The following is an 18,176-nucleotide window of genomic DNA, read 5'->3' as shown; positions in this document are numbered from 1 at the left end:
CAAGGGCAGACAACCTCTTCTCCATGACGGAGGTGAAGTAGCAAGTCTGTCTCGCGCTACTGGAGGAGCACTGCGCAACAGAGGCCCAATTGGAGGCGAAGCGTGAGTATGATGCAGGCGTGGCGAAGCTTCTTATGGATCCGGACCCCATCGACGAGAACCAAGCAGTGTACTCGTCCGTGCAGAGCACACAGAAGGTCGACCTCAAGTGATGCCAGCTCCACATCAATGACATGTGACACGATGCCCTATCGCGGTGCTAGAGGGCGAGGACAACTAGGTGCCGGAGCAACATGACGAGGATTCCAAAGAGGCACATATCGGCGGCTCCAACGGGTTCGCTCCAGCCGCCAACGACGATGAGGCCAACGGGACTGGCACGGTAGTCATTAACCTCTAAGCATTTTATGAACTGTTTTGGCCGGTCGGGTGTTTGTGGACATTTGAGGATGTCTGTTTTGACAAACGCAGATGCCCTAAGGCTTGTAAAAACAACTTGCAAATTCAAATGTGAAACCACACAATTGGTGTACCTACATCATGGGGTGTGTGGGCGTCGTGGGAGGCGGATGAGGTAGCCAACTTCCGTTGGGGAGAAGTTACAATATTTACCATGGAAACATTATGATACCAAAAATTATGAAATATTGATAAGAAAAAAAGTAGAACATATGTTTTTTTTAAACTAGAACATATGGTTTCGTGAGAGGTTATATTTTTTCTTATCTCACAATTTTTGGGAACAAGTAAAAATAGGGGTGATATGGCACAAACGTAGCTGCCACGTCACATGACATGGCGTACACGTAGGTGCCACATAATCATATTCCCGTTTTGACGTCCATCGTTGGCTCCGTGGCCGGCCAGCGTGGGACACCGACCGGTTCAATCAGCTGCAGGTAGCAAACAAAATGCTCCCCGTCAGTCGGCCGGCCGCGCCGGAATTTGCCGTTCCGTTCTCGCTCGCTCGCCGCCGCAGCCGCCGACCCCGTCCGGTCCAGCGGGCCTTGTCCTCTCCACCAACCATGGGGATCCGCTCCAAGCCATCCCGACGTGGCGCTCGCCCGTACGGCTGCCTGCCAGCCGCGTCCACATCCACACCGCGGCGCGCGGCAGCTGTTCGACGGAATGCCAGCCGCGCCGTTAGACGCCATCTCTTCTCCTGGACCACGCGCGCGCGCACGCTGCTAACCACGACTATGCCGCGTGGGCATCTTCTTCCACGGCATTACCCCGGCCGCCGCGACGCAATGGCGTTCCCAAGGTGCGCGAATGTCCTCCTTCTCCTTTCTGCTCTGCCTCGTCGCTGCGATTGGCATACAACTCTCCTGATCGGTCCTGAAAAGACTAGATTGTTTTAATGAAATATGCCAATGCAAGTGCGACGATGCTGATCGACCTTTTCTCATGTCTTCGTCGGCAAAAATAACTTTTCTTGTCTGGAAAAAGATGCTGAGCGAACAAGGTGGGCCTTACTCTAGCTCGGGTCACGATCCTCCTTCCTGATGGGCCGTATTTGTTTGAGTGGAGGTGAGCTCCCAGGGACTTGTTGATGTTTGTGGATCGTGTATAGGTGTTCACAAGCTAAGCTTTTGCTGCATGATAGGGTAGAGCCAGAACGCAGCTTCCTGCTTCATCGTTGTCATCGTGTCATTTGTGTGTCATTACATTATATATATCAAAATTTTGAATGTTGTGAAGATATATAATGGAACAGTTAGACCCTGGATAAGTTAATCAAGTTGCTCGTTAGTTTAGAGCCATATTTTTATCTGTGCTAGTACAGTGGATAGGACATAGATGCTTGCAGCTGGCATTTGTTTTAGGCATCCTAAACAAGTTGCTTTTGTTTTGTATGTACAGTCATAGTGGAGTAATGGTAGAGTTGGCTGGATATGACAGGAGGACCTGGCATAGGATAGCAAGTCTTGGTATCTGATACCTTGTTTAATTTGTGTTTTGAGACGTACGAATGCCCTGATGTCATGTGTTAGAGTTGACCTGTATGTTAAGAAAGATTGCCGTTAGGCGAAGGAGCTTATACACTAGCAGAATCCTTATTTCTTTCATGATGGTGTAAAGCTGCGACGGATTAAGGTACTGAAAACCGCCATAAAACTTTTCTTGTGAGGTTTCCTGACGCATTACTTGACACAGATCCTTATCCAGGGAGAGCTATTATTCCTGGACTGGCATGGAAAGCTTCCCTGACGGTTACCGGTGATGGTTAGCCTGCCAGTATTGTACAGTTCCTGGGAGATACATGCCCTGTCAGTATGACACATGGATCAGCAATTTGAGCTATACCAAACAATATGTCCTTCACTAATTTTATGTCTCATGTGTGCAAGTCCGCACCTAGACCCAAAGTGGTCGGACCCTTCCCCAGACCCTGCGCAAGCGGGAGCTACATGCACTGGGGCTGCCCTTTTTGTGCAAGTCCGCACCTTGATCTCAGGGATAATCAGCATTCTGGTATTGATACGCCATCTTGGTCAACTCATCATATTAGTATTACGGAGTAGCTGATGAGATCTTTTCTACAAAGCGCTGCAGGACTTGCAAGTATTATATTGATATAGTAGTGTGTGTATACTTACACAGGGAGGTGCATGTACAAATGGAAGGAAGAAAGCCCACCAAGTTTCAGAGCTAGCTGCAGCGCATGCCCAGCCTCATCAGTTTGTTGCTACCAATCCTAACAAAACCAAGAATTTTTCGGTAGAAACTAGTGAGGAGCAGCAAGGGTGTCATTTCATGAGTGAAAAGAAAACCTGGCCGCCAATCTACATATGCATTCTCTCTGATGAGATTTGTAAGCTCTTTCGGAAATATTGAAACAATGCAGAGCGAAAGCTCTGATTAATCTATGATCTGTAGAAATGTGCATGGTCAAGTCTTCACTGGCTTGCACATGGAAATGAGCATGGCTATTTTCTGCGGTGGGTTTGGCGTGGATCTAGATGATTAATCTAAGTTAATTAACTATGAACTGCATTCATGCAGCCTCGTTAACATTAGGCAGGGTGAATCTAGAGTACAACTATAGTTAATAATATCCTGCCAATTGTTGGCCCTAGCGTGAACGTAGAGGTGATCCAGTCTCTATTAGTAGCTCGCAAGGAAAAAAGAAAGTATAAAATGGAAAGCAACTGGGAACTAACTCTGTAGGGTAAGTTCAGTGCAGGCCCATCCTGTGAGAGAGACCTGTTGGAATGCGTGTCTCGTGTTGGGTTAAGTATTGCACATGCTTAATTTTTTAGACTCCATTATTGCAGAGGGCCGGTATCTTGTTAAGTTATTCACTTCTTTCTTTCGTCTACCTCACTTGCAGCTGCAATTCAATGCCATCTTCTCCATAACCAGTAGGTGCGAACTATTCCATTTTTCTCACAGACCAGATCTTGATAGACTGTTGAACCAGCCGGCATTCGGTGCTGCTCGCTTTGGCCATGGAATAGTCCAAGCACACGCTGCAAATTTCAGGTAACTAAATCTCTCCAAACTCAAGCTCATTTGCTGTGAAATTGCTTTCAAATCATCAAACTGTATTGCTTTCTATTGGATTGGTTGGTATCGTCATTCCCTCTGGTTATCATGCTCTGGAGTCCCAATGAGGGTCATCTAGGAAGAAAACTATTCTGAAGTTCTGACCCATGCAATTCCCATTCTGCAGGAGTATAGTTAACCTGGGGCCAAGATAAGCTGTTCATCAAGAGATGGCTGGAATAATGGTGAGTGCTTCTACTGGTGTGATGAACTATTTGTTGGGTAAGCTGACAACCCTCGTGGGAAAGGAGTTTACGAGGCTGAAGAACCTGCGAAAAGAAGTGAGGTTCATTAATAATGAGCTTATCAGCATGAAGTATGCTCTTGATGGGCTTTCAGATCTAGATGAGCTAGATCCACAAACCAAGAGGTGGAGAGACATGGTGAGGGAGATGTCTTATGAGATCGAGGACATCATCGATGACTTCATGCAAAGCATTGGTGAAAATGATAGAACTACTGGGCTTGTTAGCAATACTGTTCGACGCCTCAAAACTTTGAGGGATCGTCATCGGATTGCTGGACAAATCGAAGAGGTCAAACAACTTGTGCTAGAGACAAGTGAACGTCAAAGAAGGTATGAGCTTCGTATACCCCCATCAAGTAATGTTGACATTGACCCACGAGTCACTGCACTCTACACAGAAGTGGCTGACCTTGTCGGTATAGAAGGACCAGCGAATGAGCTTGTCAGTTGGTTAATGGATGAGGAGAAGAAGTTGAAGGCCGTATCAATTGTGGGATTTGGAGGTCTGGGAAAAACAACAGGTATACCGTAGGGTCAAGGGAGAATTTGACACTCATGCTCTCGTGACGGTGTCTCAAAAGCCTAACATTCAAAAAATTCTCCACACTTTACTATCCAAACTTGGCACAGAGACATCTATTCACACTTGCGAGTCACGTCTTATCGAAATGCTCAGAGAACATCTCCAAACTAAGAGGTACAAGTTCTTGCTTCATGTATTGAGATTTGTTATTGTGTCCAATAATAGGATTTCTCAAAGATACATTTATAGTGTATATGCATAATTTAGTCTAAAAATTTCAAACATGGGAGGAAATCATTAGATGACCTAAGAAACACAAAGAAGAAATATTGTTTAAAATGCATTAGTTAGTTGCATTTAATAAACTTGTACCAGATTATCAACTTAGTTTTATACTTCTAATTGGTTGCTACATTTCTTATGGGTGAAGAACATTTCTTAAACAAAACGTGTTTAATAGTTTTCACTTCTAGATATTATGATGCTTCCATAAATTTACTTTACCAAGAACCATGATCTAAGTAAAGATCTATTTTGTTATTCAATCACAACTAATATTTGAATGAACAAAGTTGAGTTTTTCTAGTTCGACCTTTATACATTATTTGATAAATTTCTGCTACTTGACCTAACATTATGTTGAATGTTTGGCAGATATTTGATCATAATTGATGATATATGGGATATATCAGCATGGAATATTATTAAATGTGTTTTTAGTAAAAATGATCTTGCTAGCAGAGTAGTAGTAACTACAAGAAAGCAAGATGCGGCTATGACATGTTGCTCCCGTGATTGCATTTTACAAATGAAGCCCCTCACCAACGAAGACTCAACAAGGCTGTTTTTTGGTAGGGTATTTGGCTCGAAAGAAGCTTGCCCTCCCCAGCTTAGAGATATTTCGGTTGAAATTCTCAAAAAATGTGGTGGTTTACCTCTTGCAGTTATTAGTATATCTAGTATGCTAGCAAATAAAAATTGCAACCAAAAGGAAAGGTGGGAATATGTACAAGATTCTATGGGCTCGGAAAGCAATCACATGCTTGACGGGATGAGGCAAATCTTAAACCTCAGCTACAAAGATCTTCCTCCTTATCTGAAGACATGCTTGTTGTATCTTGGTATGTATCCGGAGGACTACCAAATAGAGAGGTCTAATCTGGAACGCCAGTGGATGGCTGAAGGTTTCATCAGTATAGAAATGGACAAGATGTGGAGAAGGTTGCAAGAAATTATTTCAATGAGCTTGTGAATAGAAGCCTTATTCAACCTGTAGAATTCGATAAGAGAGGGTCGGTGACAAAATGCAAGGTTCATGATATGTTGCTTAATCTTATCTTGATTAAGTCAGCACAGGAGAATTTTCTCACTATAGTGGATGACCCACATGCCTTTACAAGACTGCAATGCAAGGTCCGTCGGCTGTCTATCCGCTTGGATGGTGCAAGTAATGGCCGAGAAATAGTATCGACAAATAATAGTATGTCGCAGGTTCGGTCGATTATGTTCTTTGGGAGCTCTCAGATTACACCTCCTTTGTCAGAGTTCAAGTTCCTCCGAGTTGTTCATATTGACCTTGATGATGCTGAAGTTGACCTCACTGGATTGTGTAAACTTTATCAGCTGAGGTATTTATGCATTAGTGATGGTTGTTCATACCAGCTACCAACACAGATTAGAGTGCTTCAACACTTGGAGACACTTGAGCTGTTTAGTTGTGACAGGGTTCCGTCAGATATAATTCATCTACCCCGTTTGATGTTTCTGAAAGCTTGGACGAGGCTCCCTGATGGGATTGGCAATATGAAATCCCTGCGTCATCTATTTGGATTTGATTTTACGTTGTACAAGCTAGATAATATCAGGGGCCTTGGAGAGCTTACCAATCTGAAATTTCTATATCTCACGTGCGGCATTCGTAAGGATGACTGGGAGAGACGCATGGATGCTCTATGCTCTTCTCTGGGAAACCTATGTCACCTAGAGAACCTGTTTGTCGATCTCATCGGCTGCATAGATGGCTTCATGCCATTGTTTCCTCCCCCAACTCATTACCGCCTTGAGAGACTTATCATGCAATGGAGGTGCTGGTTTTCCAGGGTCCCTAGCTGGATGGGGGAACTCCATAACCTCTGCCAGTTAAAATTCAAAGTTGGTCAGCTGCTAACTGATGGTGTTGGTATCCTTGCTGAGCTGCCCGCCCTCACTCACCTCGATGTAGAGACCGGAAAAACCACAAACAAAGTGATTTCCATCGAGAGAGGAGCATTCCCTGCTCTAAAGAGTTTTAAGCTTCTATTAAGTAGTGCTTTGCACTTGACCTTCCAGGCCGGAGCAATGCCCAGGCTCCAAAGGCTGAAGCTAAAATTCAATGTACATGGATCGGAGCAGATTGGGGCTGCACCTGCCGGCCTCGAGCAATTGTTAGCACTTGAAGAGCTGACTGCAAAAATCTGCTGCCACCGTGCTTCAGAGTCCGACAAGAGAAGTGCGGACTCTGACTTGAGGAGTGCCATCGACATGTTTCCAAGCCATCTTCTAGTCAAAGTCAGCTATGAAGAGGTTTGGAATTTTGGTTTTTCTGATGACTAGTATGGTGGCTACGACTCGGCGGCAAGCAAGCTGGTATGTATGTGCAAATTTACGCTTCCAATTTCTGATGGGATTTAAAGTTTGTTTTTCATTTGCGTTCCTTAGCCAAAAGACAAGTATGATGCTGCGTTGTGATACTCTCAGGCCGTTCCAAATTTAACTTTGCTACTATGACACGTTGTTTCACTCATTCTTTGGACATTTTTGTACAGTTTAGCTAGATTTCAGTCAGCTGATTTTTCGAGTTCGGGTCAGTCGATTTTTGAATCATGGAAGGAGAAGGAAGAAGGAAGGGCCTTGCCAGAGAGAAGGAATGGGCTCGCCGCCATCATCCCATTATCTATCTTAGGGTTCAGGGTGGGGGCGGTGGCCGGAGAAAAAGCTCGGTGGGGGGGGGGGGGGGGGGGGCTAGAGGGATGGCCGGGGCGACGGAAGACCGGCGGTGGGGGGTGGGATGGCGGGGCGGTTGCGGGGAGCGCCGCCGGCCGCAGGAGGCGGCGTGCGGGAGGAAGAAGAAACTGTTGGGAGGAGGAAGAAACAATCTGAGCCGTTCGTTTTCTATCCAACGCTTCAAATTCATCCAGGCCAAATCGACTGATTCAAAACGAGATTCAGTCGACTGGTTGAGCAAGACGTTCCCTTTTTTATATCTCAGTTGTCCGGAGACGATCTTTGTAGCAAGCTCATAATAGGTTAGTGTCATTGTAGACGACGACGATGACAGAAACTGAATTGCATCGTGGGGCAGCTAGCTGATGCGACCCTCTTCAGTGCTTGTCCCTGGCTGCGCTCCTATTCATATATCCTCGGTTCATTTTTCATGTGTCGTGCTATCATTCACCTACCCGTGGTGTGACCGAAATTAATGGTTCCCATCCCACCCTGACAAGATGATTAGAGCTGACTTGTACACACTGGTAGTACTACGTACTATTTTTGGTGACGCGACCTTGTGTGTTTGTCCATGGCTGCGCAGCGCTTCTTTCTTTTTCTCTTTGGCCATTATCTCTCATGACTCATGAGAGCCATCACAGGGCACATGAATTTGACATTCACCTACCGGAGATGTGATAGAAAGTCTCTCTAAAAAAAAAGAAGATGTGTTCCGACGAGTCGTTCGGTTGGTCACCACTCTTTGGCGAAGTGCGATGAGCCAAAAATGCAACTCAAAGCAACAACTTTATCCAAGTTATTTATTTCTTTATTTTGAAAAGTCAAAGGATCATATATACTCCCTCCATCCCGAATTACGTGTCGAAGAAATGGATATAAATGAAAGTATTTAGAACTACAAGCACGTTTAGATATATCAAATAATTCCGGGCGGCGCAGTATTAAGTAAGTAGCATAGGCATGTACAAAAACACCTTCACTAATATCGAAAAACACACCCGAGTTTTTAGGATGTCGAAGTCTTCTTCCTTCTGCATACATGAGTTGCCCACACACACACACACATCATTCCAGTCGAGTTTTTTTTTATTTGTCGTTATAAGATGATGAAAGAGTATCATTGATTAAACCTTTAGCTAGCTGGTTGGTTCCGGTCATTGTTGCAAGGACCATTCAGTTTTCCACGGTAGTCAGGAAGGAACAACGTGGTATCCTCTTTCCTAACGAATAATTTTGTTTTCTTCTTTCCCTGAAGAAGTGGTCTATTCTCACAGGATTGACCAAACACGTTTCCACACCGTTTGTAAGTATCTCCGTCACGTCAACAGAGCAGCTTGCTAGGCAGGCACAGAAGGACGTGACACTCTTGACCGGTGCCCTGTCCACGGAAGGCCAGCAGCAACAGCTCTTTAATTCTAGGGTGCATGTTTAAGATGACACCAATCATCGGTCGGCGTCTTGGACTTTGTCTAACCGTCTGATTTTACGCGAGAGTTTATGTCCATTCTTTCGGTTAGTCTATGTCTATGTCAAGCAATACTACAACTATGTAATTTATTTACGTAATGTTATGCAGAGGCTGATTTGGAGGACTATCATTAGTTATTAGGGGCGCACGGGCCCACCCTGAAATCAGGGGGAAGTTTTGATTGGTAGAGAAAGGAAAGTGTGTAAGATTAAGTAGGATTCATAGGTATTCTCTTTTTTTTGAAGTTGATTCATAGGTATTCTTTGAACGTGGGTATATATGGAGAGTGGGGAACGGTCAGAATATTGATATTTGGGTGGACGCCTGGATTCCAAAGTGTGCGGATAGAAAAGTCAGCACGCCAAGAGGGAACCATCTAATCTCTTGGGTTGCTGATTTTATTGATCCTATTTCTAATGAGTGGGATGTGGAACTGGTGAGACAAACTCTTTGGCCCACTGACACACGGCGAGTACTTGCTATCCCTCTCTCTCCACATGATATGCCGGATTTTGTTGCATGAAGCTATACAAAAAATGGTATGTTCTCAGTTTGGTCAGCGTATTTCATGGAATGGGAACATCAACACGGTAAAAAACTACGACATGTGAATGGTCGAGGAAGAACAAATGCAAATCTTATTTGGCATAAGATTTGGAAGCTCTCGTGTCCGGCTAAGGTGAAAATTTTCATTTGGCGTACACTGTATGGGACGCTTTCGTGTCGTGTTACGCTTGCCAATAGACATATCAAGGTATCGCCTCAATGTCCTACCTGCTCTTCTAATCCAGAATATACAAAGCATGCCTTATTTCTCTGCCACAAAGCAAGAGAGGTTTGGAGAAGGCTGGGTTTGAACGAAATCATTACGAGAGCCTGTGAAATTGATCGAGCAGGTGAGGCGGTTCTGGAGTTCTTACTTCTTATGCCAGAACAGGATTTGACCTCAGTGGCAACTAGGAATGTTCGAGATATGATTGCCATTACTACCTGGTACCTCTGGTGGGAAAGACATAAATTGGTCCGTGAGGAAATAACCCAGAGCGTCTCTCAGATATCACAGGGGATCCGTGCAATTACAACCAATTTTGTTACTGCTTGCTCTCCAAAAGCGACGATAAAAAAGGGGGGTTGGACCAGACCTTCTATGGGTTTTGTAAAACTTAATGTTGATGCTTCGTTTAATCATGATGAGCTCAGGGGCACTGTTGGGGCAGTACTCAGGGATGACAGAGGTAAATTTATTGCAGGGGCGAATGAAAAAATAGACTGGTGCGCAGACATCCTGGCAGCTGAAGCTTTGGCACTCCGATATGGGTTGTCCCTGGCGCAAAGAATAGGGTGCAACCGTCTAGTTATCAATTCTGACAATCTAGAGGTCATCGAGACAATGAACAATGGAGGAGGTCATGCGATTGCAGCAGCGGTGATTTTTGATGATTGTTATTATCTCGCTTGTGATTTTCCTATTTCTAGGTTTGAACATTGTAATAGAGAAGCAAATAAGGTAGCTCACGAACTAGCTAGGTTAGCGAGATTTTCTGCGACTTATGATTGGTTTGAGGAAGTGTTGAATGAAATTGTGAATTTCCTCACAGACGATGTATCTATTTTATCTAATGAATAAAGTGGGTGGTGTTTTGTTTAGAAAAGAAAGGGTAGGATTCATACGTAGGTGACTAGGTGTAGCATTTTTGGTCTATGTGTATGGTTTGCTTTGGATTTGCAACTTTGAAAGGTCCAAAACGTTGTAGAGCTAGGCATCACAATTTACTTCCCAAGAAAAACCGAGGCAAAAAGGGAAAATGTGAAATGAAAAATAAACTCAACTAAAGGGTTTATAGTTGTTTTTTTTTTGCTTTTAACACGTGTTTTACATCTGTGAATAGTTGAGCCCGAGTGGCTGAGTCATTCACCCACTCCCCTAACAAAGCGTAAGGCTTGAAAAAATTCACACGGAGAGAAAAAACGTAAAAGGCTTGCTTAGAAAGCAATAGAAGGAAGAGATTAGACCGATCCACCTGGCCGTTGGTTTGACACTTGTCGGGTGTCGATCCAACCGTCCTTCGACATGCTGCTATATATGTTTCTCGCAAAAAAAAAGACATGCTGCTATGTTGCTTCACTCGTCTCCTGGCATGCTCCTAGACAATTCTTTCTTACTACATGCATATGTTTGAAATGTTTCAAAAATCTTTTGCATGTTTTCCAACGAGCCGTGAGGAAAATGTTGGTACGATGATGTGCATGCATAAAAGTAAAGTAGCTGCTTTGCACGCGATGTTTAACCTTCCGATCCTTGTACGGTTGATGATCCAAAGGTCCAGCCCCGCGACGCGATGAAAGGCCACGGTAAATCGTCCTACAAAAGTCATACAAAGAGTATCATATGTGTAGCATTGCTCTAAAACAATGCTGCGAGTCTGTCTCAAACACCACTCTGGTGGCTCCCAGGTCGGCGGCCGTTGCCACCATATTTTGCGCGCCTTTCGTTTGTTTTGATGCGATTAGACGCTATAAAATTGCAATTTTAAGTGAGATGAGCAGGGAGGAGAATATCCGGCAGCTTTGGCGCCCCATAATGCAGGTGGCGCGCCGGACCCTACGCGTGGATAACGTGAGGTGCGGTCCTCCGGCTGCTCACTAACGGTGGTGGCGGCCGGCCGGCCGGTCCCGGTTGAACAGTCGGATGGGATCATACTCATACGGAGACGGACAGTTTTCCATGCCAATTGATGTGTTGGACGCCTACATGGTGCGCACTGTCCACCACACACTGCATGCACTACTGGTCACCCGGCCGGCCGGTGTCGCCCGTCCGCCGTCAGCCGTCGCTCACCAGCCAGTCACCCGGCATCATGGAAAGGCGCCGCTCATCACGCGCGCTCGTGCGATCATCTTTCCACGGTTCCCGCACGACGAAAAGGCGCCGAGGGAAGCGAGTGAGTGTTGTCCGCTTTTGGCGCACAACGGCTGCATACATATATTTTTCGGCCGGTGGACCGCCATGATCGATCTCTGCCGTTCGCCGGGCAATGCGCATGGTCACCGCCGCACCGGCGAATATACTAATCTTGGCGGGGCGAGAAACGAGGAACTCGATTGTTTTGTTTCCCTTCAGGCCTCCACGAGCACGAGCGTGGCCTTGGCGCGCCGCCCGCATGCACGGCATGCATGCATGCATGGAACCTGGTACGTGACATTCTTTTCCGGCCGTGGATCGCCGTGGTGCGCACCGGCCGGTCGCGCACCCACGCGGGCGGCAACTAGCCAGTGGCCACCCACTCACACACACGGTTGTTCCCTGGCTCTTTTTGTCACATCACGCGCACGTACGTACCAGCGGCGATGGAATGGCGCCACACAGGCGAAAACACTACTCTCTTTTTTTTTGAGAAAGGAGGATATGTCCCCGACCTCTGCATTTGGACGATGCATATATCTATTTTATTAATTATTCATAAAGACACCATCATCTTGGAAACACCTGTCACTACTCCTATCCCCTTGATGAAGGGGTGCCGAATGTCCGAGCCATACCAAACAGACAACGCACCAAAGGCTAGCATCTAAAACCGGATGCCCCATCCAAGCCACAATGCCGGGACTGAGTCATACATCGGCCCGACGCATTCTCAGAGGCCGCCGCCGCCATCTTCCACTGATCCATCTCCAGAGTAGGTACTGACACACCAACCTTGTCAAGCCTGCCGTCAACGCCACCACGGCGTCAGACAACGCCATTGTTCTGCGTATATCCATCCATACGCGCCCGTTGCTGAAACTCCACCGCACCATGCCGTCAGGATCCGCCGCCAGCCTTGCAATAGATGTAACACCCCTCCTCCTCTTGTCATCTTCAACCAGCACTTGCTCCAAAATGATGCCCCTAGAAGAGAGAACAACACCGAAGGCGCCGTATTGTCCAATCCGGTAGACCCAGATCTAGGGTTTCTCCCGAAACATCCTGATCGAGTTGACGTGACCTGCAACAATGATGCCTCGAGAAGAAAACGACGCCGGAGACGCCGCCATCGTCCACCAAAACCACAGTCAGGCACAGTTTTCACCGGAAGCCGCATCGTCCTGATCTCGCGGCTGGCTGGAAGCCTAGAAACACCCGAAGCTTCGCAATGAAGACGTATGGCGCCACCGGTTCTCTAGCGGAGATCCTCCATCCCCTTACCGGAGCCCTCACCGCGCCGCCGACCATCCACATGAAGAGTTGAGTTAACGACTGATCTGGATGGGATCCAGATTCGCGGCTGCCGCCATGCCCACCATTGCCGGAGACCTAGGATCCCGCGGATCATCAAGGGTAGTGTGGCTGCCGCGCGCCCTGGCTGCTGTGCGCCACGCTCCAGCCGCACCAAGAGATTGCCGCCGCGACCATATGCCGGTTCCTTCGACGCTGGGCCCGCCGCCGCCGCGCAAGGGTCTCTGGCGGCGCCCCTGGGTAGACGACGCGAGGGTCGGGATGTGCCTTGTCATGTGTTTGTGCGAGGGTCGGGATGTGCGTTATCGTGTGTTTGTCCAAAACAGTGAAACACTACCACCACTCCATCCACTGGAGCGCACGAATAGAATGCCACGACCGCACGAGCGGCTACCTAGCTTAGCTAGCTAGTGGAGTCTTCCCCGCATAGTATTCCACTCGAGAATTTCATCGACGCCGGAGTCCAATCCGCGTTCGTGCGATGCGTCCACGCCACGGTAGTCGGTAGGTGAAGAAAGCTGCCTCCCTCCCGGCCACTCACCCACCAACTCTCCCTCCGGTCAGCCACGCCTCCGTGCTTATAAGTAGCGCCACGCCCGTGCCGAGTTAGGCAGCGACCGAGAACCACCACCGCCACCTCGCCTCGCCTCGCCCACAAGCAATCCCACCATCACCGGCTCCATTTTTCAACTTCGCCGCCCGCCCACGCAACAAGAAGAAACCAAGGCAGCCAGCATGTGGGTGACGTCGATGCCGCAGGTGTGGGACGAGGAGGCGAGGAGCCGCAAGGGCGACGACATGATGTCGCCGGCGCCCGCGGCCGCCATGCTGGGGTCGCTGGCCGGCTGGCTGTCCCGCGCCGCCGACCCGCCCGCGCCCAAGCTCTGCGGCTCGCCGGGCGGGCCCCCGGTGACCGCGCCCCGGGTCTCCCTGCGCGACGGGCGGCACCTGGCCTACTGCGAGAGCGGCGTTCCCAAGGAGCAGGCCCGCTTCAGGGTCGTCTTCTCCCACGGCTTCACCGGTTCCCGCGAGGACAGCGTCCGCGCCACCCAGGTACCGTTCACCTTCTGTGCCTCTAGCTAGCTAGCTCCGGCTAGCCGTCCGGCGTCGCATGTCTAGTTTAATCTCTCTCCGGCGCCGGCCGATTACTTACTATAATAATGCATTAGTCTCCGTTTGATCGGGTCAGGAACCCAATCCAACTGTGCTGTCATTCACAGCTAGCTACTACTAGCATCCAACTGATTAAAGTACGGTTATCTGTGGCCGAACTGTACGAATGATTGGCAGCTCACTTGGCCGCGATGATAGATATGATTTAGCGCGTACGCTAGCTAATGCTTAGCTGACGGGAAACCGGCCGTGTCCGCGGTGATGGAGACGGTCGCCGTCGGTGCATAAAGCTGAAGAATCAAATGAAGCTGGACGCACGTTGGGTTGGGTGGGAGATCGAATCGAATCAATTCTCTTGTTGGCTCGTTCGTTGGGTGAGCCAGCGCGGTCGCCGATGGCAACGGGCGGGCACGTATGCGCCCAACTCCCCGGGAAAAAGTCGTTGATGTTTGGTGGGACTTTGTTCCTTAGGCAGGTCGAAGTCATTTCTCAATTTGAAAGCGAGGCCAGAAGAAAGAAAGAAAGGGCTTAGCCACCTTAAGCATCCCGTCATCTGCAGCACAGTGATGAACCGATGATAAACATTTTGGTTCAACAAACACAAGAAAAGGACGTGCTCGGTGGCCGACTAATACGTGTTCCAAACTGCCACTGGCCAGAGGCAGGGCACGTCCCTGTTGAGCCAGATAGGTGCAGCGTGTTCCTCTTTGCGTCCCAGCACAGCACAGCACAGTACATCTTCTAGTCTAGTACAGTAGTAGGAGTATATCACTGTCCGTATCCGCACACGTTGCCGTCTGCATGAACGGGCAGAGAGGCAAGCTGTTGAGCCTTAGCTTTCCGAGCTGAGCAGAGCCCCACGTAACCTTCTTCCGTGTCTTTGGCCGGACTGTTCAAAGATGGAGAAGTAGCAGTTCTATTCTGGACGGAGTCTCAAGGATTCGAACCGGCCGGTCTGACTCAACCTGTTCGGTGCGGTGTGGTAGGAGCACAGATTTGTCTGTCGGCGTGTGGTTGGAGGAGGAGCAGCCGGCGACGACCAGGGAAAATAAAGATGCCAGCTTTGCTCCCCACCTCCCCCAGCTTCATCTCCTAGACACGACGGTGACCTGTGAAATCCCGTGGAACGCGTGGAGGAGCAACAATTAATGGCGGCCGCTTCACCGCGACCGAGGGTGGATCTCATCTCCCCTCACACGTGACCGTTTTTGAGTTCAGGAGAGCCGATACTACGTCATACTCCTCCCTCCCTCCCTCCCTCCTAGTAGTGCCCAATTAGGAGGGGAGGCGGCCGGCAGCAGGGAGGTCCACTCCACCCCATCCACCGCGCCAGCCCGGCAATGGAGCTGCTGTGCAAGGCGCCGGTGCTGAGCTGCGGCGCCAGGAGGGTCCGGGGGGGCGGAACGGGATCGCCCATGGGCCCGCTGGCGGGCGCGCTGGGGAGGTGGATCTACGGGGCAGTGAAGCCGCCGCCGCCGCCGCCGCGGATCTGCGGGACGCCCGGCGGGCCCCCGGTGACGGCGCCCAGGGTCCGGCTCAGCGACGGCCGCCACCTCGCCTACGCCGAGTCCGGGGCGCGCAAGGAGGACGCGCGCTACAAGGTCGTCTTCTCCCACGGCTTCACCGGCTCCCGCCACGACACCATCCGCCCCTCGCTGGTCAGTACACGTCGGTCCGCGCTTCCCCTGCGCTCCGCTAAGCTACCCTGTAGAGCGACTTCAGCTTTAGCCGCCGCGACAATGGCGAGCATCAGAGCACGTGTAGGCTTCCAAACCGGGAGATTTTGTTTCCAGCGGATTGGATTGCCGAATTGGGGATCGTCCGCTGGAGAAGATCATACTAGCTTTTTTTTTGGATGTTCTTAGAAATTGTCATGTTGCTATTCAAGGATGCATAAATTTTGCAATCTGGCTGGTCAGAGGATTCAGAGCAAACATTTAGGCTTCACAAACTGCATTGCAATGCTGGAATTTCGTAGTTGATTAGTAGCACTTGAGTAGTACTTTTCTGCAGAACTCAATCCTACTATTTCAATGGCATTATTTAAATTCGGATTAGTTGGTGCCCATCTGTTGGTTCCTCTGTTTTTTCAGCTTGACAAATACTCCTACTACCAATGCCATTGTTCTCTACTTGACCATGACCATGTCATATATAGGCTGAACGTTTCCTCTGAAGACCTTTTCTTTCTGACGAAACAACACGTGTCCTTATTAGTTGCCGACAAGAATGAAGATTTCCTCATGTTATGCAAGTGCTGACTAATTCTTTGTATGGAAAGTTCCAACTAGATAATGAGCATATTTACACTCTGATGCTTACTTTCCAGATGTCATATGCTGCTCATTCACTTCGCATTTTGTCTCGGATGCTAACGTGTGAACCTAAATGTTGGTTTTCAGGAAGTGGCTGAAGAGCTAGGCGTGTACATGGTGGGTTTCGACCGTGCCGGATATGGCGAGAGTGACCCGAACCCTAACCGATCTGTGAAAAGCGCAGCGCTCGACGTCGAGGAGCTTGCTGACGCACTAGGATTAGGCCCTAAATTCTACGTGATCGGCATCTCCCTTGGCTGCCATGCTGTCTGGGGCGCCCTCAAGTACATCCCTGAAAGGTAAACAGCGCAGTGCCAGTCATGCCAGAGAACTCTGCTCAAGACCAAGCAGCTAATAACTTGTTTGTGGCAACATCAGTGTTTGATAAACGGTGATCACTCTGTGATGCAGGATTGCTGGAGCTGCAATGATGGCTCCGGTGGTGAACTACTGGTGGCCGGGCTTCCCTGCGGATCTCGCCGCGGAGGTGTACAACAAGCAGGAGGTGGGCGACCAGTGGGCGCTGCGTGTGTCACATTACGCCCCTGGCATCCTCCACTGGTGGATGGATCAGAGCTGGCTGCCCACCTCCACCGTCGTGGCCGGCACCACGCCGCTCCCCAATAAGCGCGACGCCGAGATCCGCGCCAAGCTCAAGGCCGATGGCACGTTCCAGCAGGTCTACCTCAGCTCCACCATTGTCATCACTACTGAACAGCAGTGCTTATGATCTTACCACCTAACAAGATTTCTTTGATCTTGCAGAAGATGGAACTGGCAACACAGCAGGGCATCCACGAGTCGTACTACCGCGACATGATGGTGATGTTCGGCAAGTGGGAGTTCGACCCGATGAGCCTGCCGAAGCCGCCTTGCCCCGTGCACATCTGGCAGGGCGACGAGGACGGCCTGGTGCCCGTGGTGCTGCAGAGGCACATCGCCAGCCGGCTCAGCTGGGTGAACTACCATGAGCTCCCCGCGACCGGGCATTTCCTGTCGCCGGTCCCCGGGCTAGGTGACACCGTTCTCCAGACCCTTTTCGGCAATGCTAAGCAATGATCAGCAGCAACAGCAGCTCTGAACATACTACGTTGCTGAAGTATAGCGTTCTTCGGGTGCATTGTTTTATTCTAAGGTGGTCAGGTTATCGCTGATTAGCGACGATGTTATAGGTGAAATGGTGGTGTAACATCAAGTGTTTTTTGTGGTGGAAATCGCGCGGCCAGGATGTGCGCGCAAAATATGTAATTGAACCTTGGAAACGAGAAAGTAGTGGAACTACTATACCATGATGATCTTACCTTTTACTCCGTTACTTATTTCTTGGATATATCTTGCCTTCCTGTTTCTGGTCTACCAAGTGTCCACAGGTTATCCTCCCTGGATCAAGAGGAGGCGCGAATTGAGGGACACAAAGAGTTGATTACTCATATTACCAACTTTTTATAAAAACTTTGGACATCCTGATATCACTTCTATATCTTTATATCTAGAGGATCCCAGAACTATACCTTCTGAAGCTGTAGAGAAATTAACTGCAGAGTTTTTCATGGAAGAAATAAGATGTGTTGTCGTTAGTATGGCACATAATAAATCTTCTGGACCCAATGGTTCTACTGTTGAATTCTATCAACATTTTTGGGAACTGGTCAAATTTGATCTTAAAGCTCTTTTTGATGATTTCCAGAGGTGATTTGGATATATCTAGGGTTAGTTATGTGATTATCATCCTAATTCCTAAAACTAAGGACGCTAATCAA

The 18,176-nt window shown here is 48.7% G+C and overlaps 1 protein-coding gene, 1 long non-coding RNA gene and 1 pseudogene across 4 annotated transcripts; 2 read left to right on the top strand and 1 right to left on the bottom strand.

The window, feature by feature from the left end:
- Positions 1-698: 698 nt before the first annotated feature.
- LOC147973878 (uncharacterized) lies at positions 699-2,544 on the bottom strand. The gene is made up of 2 exons (XR_015603056.1): positions 1,477-2,544; positions 699-1,338 (listed from the first exon to the last, which is right to left on the bottom strand). It is a non-coding gene; the product is annotated as an uncharacterized LOC147973878 (long non-coding RNA).
- Positions 2,545-3,198: 654 nt separating this feature from the next.
- On the top strand, positions 3,199-10,380 carry LOC125511475 (disease resistance protein RGA5-like; annotated as a pseudogene). The gene is made up of 4 exons (XR_015603055.1): positions 3,199-3,486; positions 3,677-4,493; positions 4,974-6,944; positions 8,579-10,380. The product of XR_015603055.1 is annotated as a disease resistance protein RGA5-like (transcript).
- A 3,197-nt stretch (positions 10,381-13,577) lies between these two features.
- LOC125511476 (uncharacterized) lies at positions 13,578-17,723 on the top strand. 2 transcript variants are annotated; one of them, XM_048676864.2, is made up of 4 exons: positions 13,578-14,041; positions 16,504-16,715; positions 16,828-17,095; positions 17,182-17,723. In XM_048676864.2, exons 1-4 carry the CDS (start codon positions 13,724-13,726, stop codon positions 17,473-17,475), a joined length of 1,092 nt encoding a protein of 363 aa, XP_048532821.1. In that variant the 5' UTR covers positions 13,578-13,723; the 3' UTR covers positions 17,476-17,723. The 2 variants fall into 2 exon arrangements, with proteins under 2 accessions (XP_048532821.1, XP_048532822.1); XM_048676865.2 differs by lacking the exon at positions 13,578-14,041 and adding an exon at positions 14,082-15,759.
- Positions 17,724-18,176: the final 453 nt, after the last annotated feature.

The sequence above is a fragment of the Triticum urartu genome, chromosome 5A (assembly GCF_056163025.1).
Source record: "Triticum urartu cultivar PI428250 chromosome 5A, HENAU_Tu73, whole genome shotgun sequence".
Classification (NCBI taxonomy): domain Eukaryota; kingdom Viridiplantae; phylum Streptophyta; class Magnoliopsida; order Poales; family Poaceae; genus Triticum; species Triticum urartu.
Note: the sequence above shows the minus strand (reverse complement) of the source record. Positions and strands in the feature narration are given on the sequence as shown.

Bases quoted from the DNA above. Each gene is read 5' to 3' on its own strand.
- LOC125511476 (XM_048676864.2), top strand. From the start codon at position 13,724: ATGTGGGTGACGTCGATGCCGCAGGTGTGGGACGAGGAGGCGAGGAGC. The intron at 14,042-16,503 runs GTACCGTTCACC...GTTGGTTTTCAG, and splicing joins ACAGCGTCCGCGCCACCCAG to GAAGTGGCTGAAGAGCTAGG. The intron at 16,716-16,827 runs GTAAACAGCGCA...TCTGTGATGCAG, and splicing joins CTCAAGTACATCCCTGAAAG to GATTGCTGGAGCTGCAATGA.